Source organism: Curcuma longa, unplaced genomic scaffold, assembly GCF_044706935.1.
Source record: "Curcuma longa cultivar G26 ecotype Majalengka, Jawa Barat unplaced genomic scaffold, ITB_CL_G26_1.1 utg3290_np1212_1714210_RagTag, whole genome shotgun sequence".
Lineage (NCBI taxonomy): Eukaryota > Viridiplantae > Streptophyta > Magnoliopsida > Zingiberales > Zingiberaceae > Curcuma > Curcuma longa.
The window spans coordinates 938,086-947,498 of NW_027435602.1; the positions used below are offsets into that span (position 1 = coordinate 938,086).

The window sequence follows — 9,413 nt, forward strand, 5'->3', positions numbered from 1 at the left end:
GTACGTGTGTTTTTCCATGGTAGCAAAAGATTTTTCACCCCGGCCCATTCATGGAAAGTTAATGAAGGGAAGCCGGCCTTTTTGTTTTGCATTGCCCCTACCTTATTAAATTCTACTAAGTGGCTTTAAATCATTCTAAATATTTTGAAATTGCTACATGGTTCTAGACTAAAATATCATAAGCATCATCAGCTTGACTGTTTGAAATTTTTATGCACATAATAAAAAGTTCAACTCCTAGACTAGACCAATCGGGTTCGATGCTTACGAGAATAAAAGTAGTACTCTATTCAGCTGATGATTATTGAGAACAGATCTAGTACAAATCTACAATTTCTTTACTTTACACTGATAAATCAAGTCAAGCCAACATGGAACCTAGACTTGAAGAAACAAGGTCCAAAAATATAGGAGACAAACCAGATAGATTGTCGTGGCGAACTGAACTGAGACTGAAACTCCGATACGATTTCATTGTCCTGAAGTTTCGATAATACTTTCAAAGAGCTTTGGAATCATGGCCCAAAGCGGTACATGCCTTCGGCACCCATGAATTGTCCATCCACACTGTAGAAACCAGCAGCAGTAGCAGCAGCAGTCTGAGGATGGTAGCCATCCATCACAAACAGCTGCATGTCTTCAGATGGTTTCCAATGCCTTTTCCTTTGGTTTATGAACCAGTTGTTGATTTGCTTCTGATCGAGGCCGGTGGACTCGGCCAATGCAACCTTCTCCGTTTCCTGCATGCCATGTCATGAATCTGTTAAGACGAACTAGTTATCGAATCGAGTTTGAACCGATGAACGTATTGCTAAATCTACAATCCGAGAGGACTGAGTGAAGTAGGACATACTGATGGATATGGCCATTTGTGGTGCAGCTCCCACCAGTTGAGGAGCTTCTGCCGGGCATCCTTTGGGAGCTTCCCTTTCTTCTTTTTCTTAGATAGTTCTTGCCTGAGGCCACTCAAGTAGCCACCATACTTCTTTAACAGGTGCTGCTTCAGCTCTTTGTCCTCGGGAGGATCCATGTCTTGAGGATCGGTCTCGCGACCACTGTTGCCATCCTGATCCTCATCGGAGGAACCAACCCGTTCACATTTTTCAGCTTCATTCATTTCCCAATGCATCAACCGAAAATGAGATCACATAAACTCATGTTTTTATTGAATATGGAGACGAAGAGAACCAACAAGAAAGAGGAAGATTGCATGCTACTATTTTATTCATTGACAATATTTCTAATGGGTCTATAAAATCTTCACTCTACAATTTTCATCACTTGTCGATCATTCCTCAAACTGATGATGATTCAATTTGCTGCCCACATCAAAACTTCATGAACTGATTCAGGCGGCATGACGAGAACCTTTTAACAGTTTCACAAACATGCAAATGCAAATTTTGAATAGATACAGGCCGAGCTATGCTCGTTTGTTGTCCTATGTTCTTAAAAAGCTATTTGGGTTTAAGCCATTTTAACTGTCACCGAACTAATCAATAGATTACCCTTATGTACACTTAATTTGGGCATCCAAAAACATGCATATTCTCATGTTGATGCATTTGAATAATTTGCTTTTATCCTCATTCCATCAAACAAGAAATAACTTCTTAAGAGCTTCTTTCATGTCTGTCTCTCTTGGTTGTGATTAGATACCATTGCTCTGACCGTATGATCAATCACCTAGACATCTCTATAATGGCTAGGACAAATTTTGTTCATCACAAAAAAAAAAATGCACACCACTGTCACACAACTCGATCTACACCTCATGGGTCTCCACTATAAACATCTTCGGTGTCCCGATGATTCAGTAATCCTTCAATAGGAACCACTGACACCTAGACGTCTAGTGTTCGTCTACAAGACTACGATGCATCAGTTTTTTTCTACCTTTTCTCACATTTAATTACCGCTTTGTTTAGAGTGCTCTAATAACCCTACTTAGAAGAAAGAAATTACCAAGAAAATGAAAGCCCAAAGAATTTCATACCTAGGGGCTAGTTGAGCTACCACCACAAAGGCAACCATCATATGTAAACGAATCTTTAAAATCAAAAACAAAGTCAAATCGATCCATAGTACATTATAAATTTTGACCTCTATAGAGCCAATTAAACAAACTTCACCTCTATATTAGAATGGCCACTCAAGGTAGATATGAAAAAGGTGTTCCTTTTTGCGGTCCTTGAAAAAGTACATATGTGACCACCCCTTGTGCTCATCACTCCTTGGTTGTAAAACTCAGCCCTATTATAGCTTCTAATGGTTTACAAAACACCATCATGTATCTCAAGTCACCATACAAAACACCATATGGTAATTAATAATGATGACAAAGGCTCAAGGTCTATGGGGTAAAAACTTAACATTGTTTGAATAACCTAATTCCTTCAGTCAAATGTATATCAGATCTAATAAAACATCATATAATAACTGAAAATTTCTTCTAAAAATAAGCATCACAACTATATACCTAATTTCTGTTTGTGTTCGATCTAGAATGGTATAGTTTTGACATTGTGATGTACGAACAAAATCTATAAAAAAACAATAAACATTATTTTAATTAATCTTGTCACACTCTGTAGCATGTCAAAGGGTGTCAAATGTCAATATAACACAATACTCATTAACAGATATAACAACACATGATACATTATCTATGTCTAATAGTATCAGAATGATATGTTTCAGCTATATCAACTAATACAGTATGAGATTTCAAACCATGTAACTAATATATTATTTAGAAGGAAATGTCTACTTTGTTTATGTTGCTTTGTTTGTCGTCACTCGCCTTGAGAACATACAATGATGTTGATTGAGCAAAAGACAAATGATCAAAAATCAATAATTGATTCCTTGCCATATATGAAAGAAAGAAGCAGGCAATTGCATTTTTCAATGGTTTAGAAATAAAAAATGGTGTTCCGACTAACATTGATACACAAGTAGTGGTTATTACATTTGCTCTCAGAAATGAGTTTTAAACTCCATGTTTAATTACTTCCATTAATTGTGAATGCCAAAATGCTATACAACTTAAACCTAACAATCTTGTCCATGTAAAAACAAAATACATAGCAATCGAAAACAATTTTATTAGGCAGCACCTACATATGGCAAACGTTAACTTCAACCCACTCATACCACACTAGATATAATGAATAGGTTATTTGCCAATCATTTCCTACATCTAATCAATTCCAAACTCAACCTAGTTAGTCTCTCCCAATTGCAGTTTGTGAAAGACTGTTAACAATAGGAATTATTCAGTATAGGTGTTTCATCTAAGTAACTTTGGATTTGTCTTTCTTAAAAACAATACAGTTTGTTCTGAACATCCTAAAATGACTCAGGTGTGCTTGTTGGGAGTGTACTTTGTAGTATTGTGCTTACAATAATGACAAAGTATGACACCTGCCTTCATATTTAACATCCCTGTAAATCAAGAAAGATATTGTATCTGAATTATGATGGCGATGTAACATCCATGATCGCAAATCATTGTAGTTAATCTACAATTAAACTAGGAAAAGAGCAATCATTTTCTCATCCTCATTTCTATTGTTGATCTACTGATAGTTTCAGGTCATGAAGGAGAAGACTAACAAATGTGTTGAGTCAGAAGTCCGATAGGTCTTGAGAGGACAGCGAAAGTCTAAGGAGGTCAAAATTAACTAGATGTTTGCCGGATAATGGAGAAATCCAAGGTGTTTTAGCAGATGAAGAAGTCCAAGAGGTGTTAATAAAGGGAAAAGTCCACAAGATCTTGGTAGATGAAAAGGTCCAAGAGGTTTTGGTAGATGGAAAAGTCTAAGAGGCCTAGGCAAATGAAAACCTGGAGGCAAGGCCTCTAGGCAATTAGATGAAGCCCTGAAGGCAAGACTTTTAAGCAATGGGATGAAAACCTAAAGCTGAGGCCGGGCCTTTTGGCAAGAAGACAACTGAGTCTTGGGAGATCACAAGGGAATATAATCTTGAATGTTTTGAGTCATAGTCAATAAAAGAGATTGATGACAAATAAAGTCAAGATCCTGAGCAGATTCAGTTGATTGATAATTTGACATGAATAGTTTCAAGTTGAGTCAACTGAAAGCAAATTCAATTGATTAAAATCACTTGAGTTGATTAGGCAGTTGATTGTCAAAGGCAGATTGCTCTTTATTTGAATTGAGTCAACTAAAGAGGTCCTGAGTTGACTTGTAAAGTATCTATTAAATGGATAAGTTTGCTGTCACAACCAATTGAGTAAACTAGAATAGGTTGAGTGGACTGACATGAATATGAGTCGATTGAGATCGACTAAAGAGGTCCTGAGTCGACTTGAAAAGTATCTATTAAATGGATAAGTTTGTTATCACAACCAATTGAGTAACTAGAATAGGTTGAGTGGACTGGCATGGAAATGTGTCGGTTGAGCCTAACTTGAGTTAATTGGAGATAGTATATGTTCGCAGATAAGCTTGCAATCTTATCAAGCCTATCTTGAGTTGATTGGAGATGGTATATGTTAGCAGATAAGCTTTGCAATCTCAATCAACCGAAAGGAATGAGTCAACATAAAGGATTGAGTCAATTGCAATGGGTTTAAGTCGACTTATAAGAGTTGAGTCAATTGGAAGATTAGTTGTTAGCAAATAAAGCTTCTATTAGACATTTCAGTTGACAGGATAATTTAGTCAACTAAATTCAAGAAGAAAAATGTGTTGTGAAGTTAAATCATGATTGATTTGAAGGCTATAAATAAGGGCCTTGAAAATAAGACCCTTATGTCTTACAACATTCATTTCCACTCTTGTTGAAGTCCCCAAGTGCTCTCATCAAACCCCTAAGCTTAAGATCACATGCGCGATATCTTCCTAATGAACTTTTCTAATCAAACTACCCAGAGCACCTGATTAGATACTTTTTAATCTATTTGGTCTATCTGGTTTGATTTGTTTGCAATTTTTGGGTATGGTTTCTAGGTTCTAGTCTTAGGTTTTGGGTTATGTTCGCTTTGATTTCTAATTTTTGGGTTCTAGTCTATCTTATATTGGGTTTTGGGTTATAGTTGTCTTGTCTTAGGTTCTGGTTTTGTTCTCATTATTCTTACATGTTAAGGAAAGAATGATGCACATTATGGATGGGCTGAATCTGACCAGGTTGGATCACCAAATCTGGTCCAGTTTGCTTGATGGTCTGCAAGCAAACATATGGCTTACAGTTTTCTCTTGCTCTCTTTGCTGCCAACGTTTCTTCTTGATCTGAAATTCTTGCGAAGATTCATACTTAGGCACACTTGTTGGGTCACAAGGTAGAAGGTGAGTGCAGAAATATTTTACATCCAACACATCTTTTGTCAATATCCTCTGAGATGGATCGAGGGTTTCAAGGTTAATAGAGGATCTCTTAGTTTGATCATCATTTTTGCAATATGAAGCAAATTAGAATTTGTTAAATTTGCATTTGTGGCACTTCAATAATTCCAGTTGACAAGAACAGTATTCAAAATATTAGGAGAGAATCTTTATATGCATCTATTTTTACAAAATAGCCTTTCTCATTCCTTCTTCTCTATCTATGCTTGTGACGGATCTCCAACAAATCATAGAACCTCTTGGAAACTCCCCCCACTCTTTTGTTTTACGCTAGAAGTGAAAATACATGGTTAGGAGGTGGCAAAAACACTTAACTTTGTTCATGCAACTTTTCCTTGTTTCTATGATTACTAATAAAACAAATATATAAATATCAATTATATATTAAATAATTAAATTTTATATAAAATTATAAATATAATAATTAAATGATTCTTATATATTGCAACAAAAGGTGATAACCCCACCCCAAGGCCACTCTAGGACTGTCCCACGTGATCTGGAAGAGAGGTAAATCACGGGGAGCTTCACCCAACACAATGGCCCTTTGCATGGGGGTCAGGTGATTAATGGTTGTTAGTGCAATCAAACCCTTAGTGATTAGGATCGATCATAAGTTTTAATGTTTGAATAGAGAGTTTTAAGTCTAGGTTTTGATGTATGGATAAAAAATTTTAAAATAGGATTTGTTATGTATTTGATATGTGAGTTTAAGTCATGCAAAACTAGATAAAATACACAGAGATGACTTAGCGCGACCAAGATCAATGGATACCTAATAACTTGAGGTCGGGGGAGACCGAAGAAGGATGGCATGGAACATCCGCGCGATTGCAGAACGAACAACATTAAAGTGCAATTGTGCCTTTGAGGCGAATTATGTAGGTGGAATGTGAGGTATGGCATGTGGAGCGAGTCAAGGGTTCAAGTGCATCTAAGGGACGAGAAGCCTAACAAGAGACGACCTAGTGGTAAGATTTGACAGATCTATACTCATAGAAGAATAAACCTCAACTTAAGATGGTTATAATCAACAAATCATTCAGCTAAAGGAGGACTTTGACAAGTGGTTGAGTCAACCAAGAAGTCAACTCGAGAGCATCAAACAACGAATAGAATGGTTCTATGCAAGATTGAACTTGGAATCATTCGATTGAAATGGAATCTAGTCGAATAAGGATAGCTAAGTCAACTAAACAGTCGACTCAGATTGATCAACTTACAAACAAAATATTTTTGGTTCATGGCTGTCGTTGATCGAGGCAACCAATCCGCTGAAGCTGAACTTGAAAAACTGAAGAGATCTGTTGACAAAAAGCTGTACAACAAAAGTTCAGTGGTGCAACAGCTACATAGCAACAACGGACTGATGGTGGAATCTAGTTGACTAATCGACATTAGCAAAGTAGAACAGTAACCAACAACTACAGGTTTTAGAGGGCTATTTAAAGGGGTGAAGAGACATTTGGAGTTAATGCTTAATGCTACATTGTGTAATATTCGAGCTCATTGTAATCTCCTCTTCAATTCTGATGTCTTATATTGTAATCTTTGAAAGTTTGTAAGAGATTTCTTAACCTATAAAAGAAGTCCAAGAAGGAGAAAGTATAGAGGAGTTTAAGGAGTAATCCACCAAAGGATCATTGGGTGTGGAGCAGGAACCAAAGGTTCCAAACCACATAAATACAATAGAATAAAATAAACTCAATGATCCATACCTTAGGGCAATGTCGTATTCTAACACAATGCAATAGAATAAAATAAACTCAAATTGTTGAATGAAATTTTCCATTATTTCTTCGTAATCTTCTCCCATTGTCTTTTATCTAAATTATTGTTTAGATAACAAGGAAAACCTATGCATCAATGGCCAAAGATATATTATTAATGCTTAAAGATTGCTCCATTTGTGAGTGCTAGTGATTGAAGGCAACCATATATTAAAGATCAAAAGCTAGCTAGGCATTGAACGAAAGAGATAAAAAAGCAAAATTTACAGAATTTTGACTTGAATTATGATGTCAACACATTCTTATATACAAAGCTACAAAAGATTCATGAGAAGTTTATGCACTTCAGGAATGAAGCTTTCAGATGCACATATATTAACTCAGAACAAGGCGCAAACACCTATTAGCATCCTTGTGCATGCTCTTTTTCGAAATTAAATTATCTTTTAGAGAGTAAAAAAAATATCAGATATCGATAGCAAAATTAGATGGCGAAGATATCTAATAGTCCCAATAAATAGTTAAATCATTTACTATATAATACTAGCTAAATGTTCTACAAAAGATAAAACACATTTGAGAATCATGTTTGCAAACAAATAGCAATTTGAAACCCTAAACAAAATGATTGAACCATTTCATTCCTTTCTCCACGTATAGTAATGTGATTTAATTATATATATATATATAGAATGTCTAGTTCACATAAAACTACAAAGAACAATAGCAAATTCTTAGTAAGTGCTGGTGTTTACTTTCACTGAATATCATCTACTGACAACCATTGAATTAAGAAAATTATCTTCATATAAAAATCACTGAAAACAATTCCTGTGGGTCAAACCGTCCACATTTGGCCATATAAACAACATCCATTTCCCCATATGCTTCTTCCACGTGTGTGATCATGTTGTGGGAGCACTAGAAATAAATTTCCAACATAGTTCCTTGTCCATGACCCTACTCCTGACAGAACTGTACTACATATTATATGTGGCAGCCACTGTTCTCTGCCACAGAAGGAATGATAAGAATAGCATCCTATGTAGTATCTTTATCTCGTGGGTGTATAAGTTCGAGTAGATCACATAAGAGAAGGGTAGTAGCAGTAGTAGTAGTGATCGTTAAGAAGGTGGAGAAGAATTGCCTTTAAGAACCCTAAAGTTCATTGCAGGCCAGGCCAACGTGTGCTTTTCCACTCAATTAACAAATGCTCTACTTCATTGATGAATTGATTAATTAATTAGATTAATTAGAGGGAGGAGGATTTGGCCTGGGCTTCACTGCTCATTTAAGTAATCTACCGCCCTCATGTAACTTTATGAGTTCCATGGTCGTCGTCTAGCAAGGTGGGCCTGTCCTTAATTTACAGAATCAATGTACATGCAGGTAAATTGGTGGTAGTAAGTACTGTAGTTGAACCCTAAGTTCAGAAAAGTTGTCTGTAGGTCTTAAAAGTGAAGCTCATGGAGGATTTTAATGGCGGAAATGATGAGTGGAAGCGTACCGGAGAGGAGAAGTCGGGTGGAAGCATTGGTGAGCAGATCGTTGAACTGGGACTCGATCTCGTCGAGGAAGTCCTTGGCCTCCTGCAATGGCCTGGTGAGCTCTTCCCGGACTTGGATGAGCGCGCGGCAGTACAATTCCTGTTGGAGATTTGGATCAGTTTCGAGTTTGAGAGTGTTTGTGCGATTAAGCTGCGGAGGTACCATGAACTGGTCGAGCTCCGGGTCGGGCGAAGCGTGGTGGTTGTGGCCGGCGACGGGGTCCAGAGTGAGCTGATGAAGCATGGCCGACAGCCTCGCCACCACCTCCGGCGGCGCGCCCACCTTAAAACATAGAAGCTAGACGATCAGCGATCTGGAGAATGGATCCGGAGTCGATTAATTGAGTACCACCTTTTGGCAGTCCGTGAAAGCTGCAAGGAGGTCGGAGTACTTGGGGTGCGACATGATCCTCGCCTTGATCTCCTCCGTGCCGCCGTGGGAGATTGGAGACGGCCCATGCGACGGCGGCAGCGGCGGCGGGGCTTGGAGGTGGGACTGAGGGGAGGAGGAGGAGGCGGAGGAAGAGGTGCAGGTGTAGTAGTGGTAGCTTTGAGGCGGCGGCGCAGTGGACGAGGGAAGGTAAAGGAACGGCCTCCGGCTCCCTGCGCTGCTGCCACCGCACAATTCCTCCATCTCCGCCGCTGCCTTCCTCGTAGGCTTATAGTGAGGAAGGAAGGAAGGAAATCAAGCAAGAAAAAAATGGAAAAGACAATCAAGACAATTAATAGTAGCTAATCAATTAGCTAGAACGGATCGGAAGAAGTGGA

General features: G+C 38.0%; 1 protein-coding gene across 1 annotated transcript; it reads right to left on the reverse strand.

Annotated features, from left to right (window-relative positions):
• Window positions 1-273: 273 nt before the first annotated feature.
• Window positions 274-9,413, reverse strand: LOC141820344 (homeobox protein knotted-1-like 12). The gene is made up of 5 exons (XM_074707639.1): window positions 8,998-9,413; window positions 8,809-8,928; window positions 8,607-8,745; window positions 854-1,107; window positions 274-740 (listed from the first exon to the last, which is right to left on the reverse strand). Exons 1-5 carry the CDS (start codon window positions 9,277-9,279, stop codon window positions 516-518), a joined length of 1,020 nt encoding a protein of 339 aa, XP_074563740.1. The 5' UTR covers window positions 9,280-9,413; the 3' UTR covers window positions 274-515.

Excerpts from the sequence above, each read along its gene's own strand:
- LOC141820344 (XM_074707639.1), bottom strand. The coding sequence starts at position 9,279 with ATGGAGGAATTGTGCGGTGGCAGCAGCGCAGGGAGCCGGAGGCCGTTC. Across the intron at positions 1,108-8,606 it reads CACCCGACTTCTCCTCTCCG|CTGAAAAATGTGAACGGGTT; the intron begins GTACGCTTCCAC and ends AAATGAATGAAG. Across the intron at positions 741-853 it reads ACAAATGGCCATATCCATCA|GAAACGGAGAAGGTTGCATT; the intron begins GTATGTCCTACT and ends CATGGCATGCAG.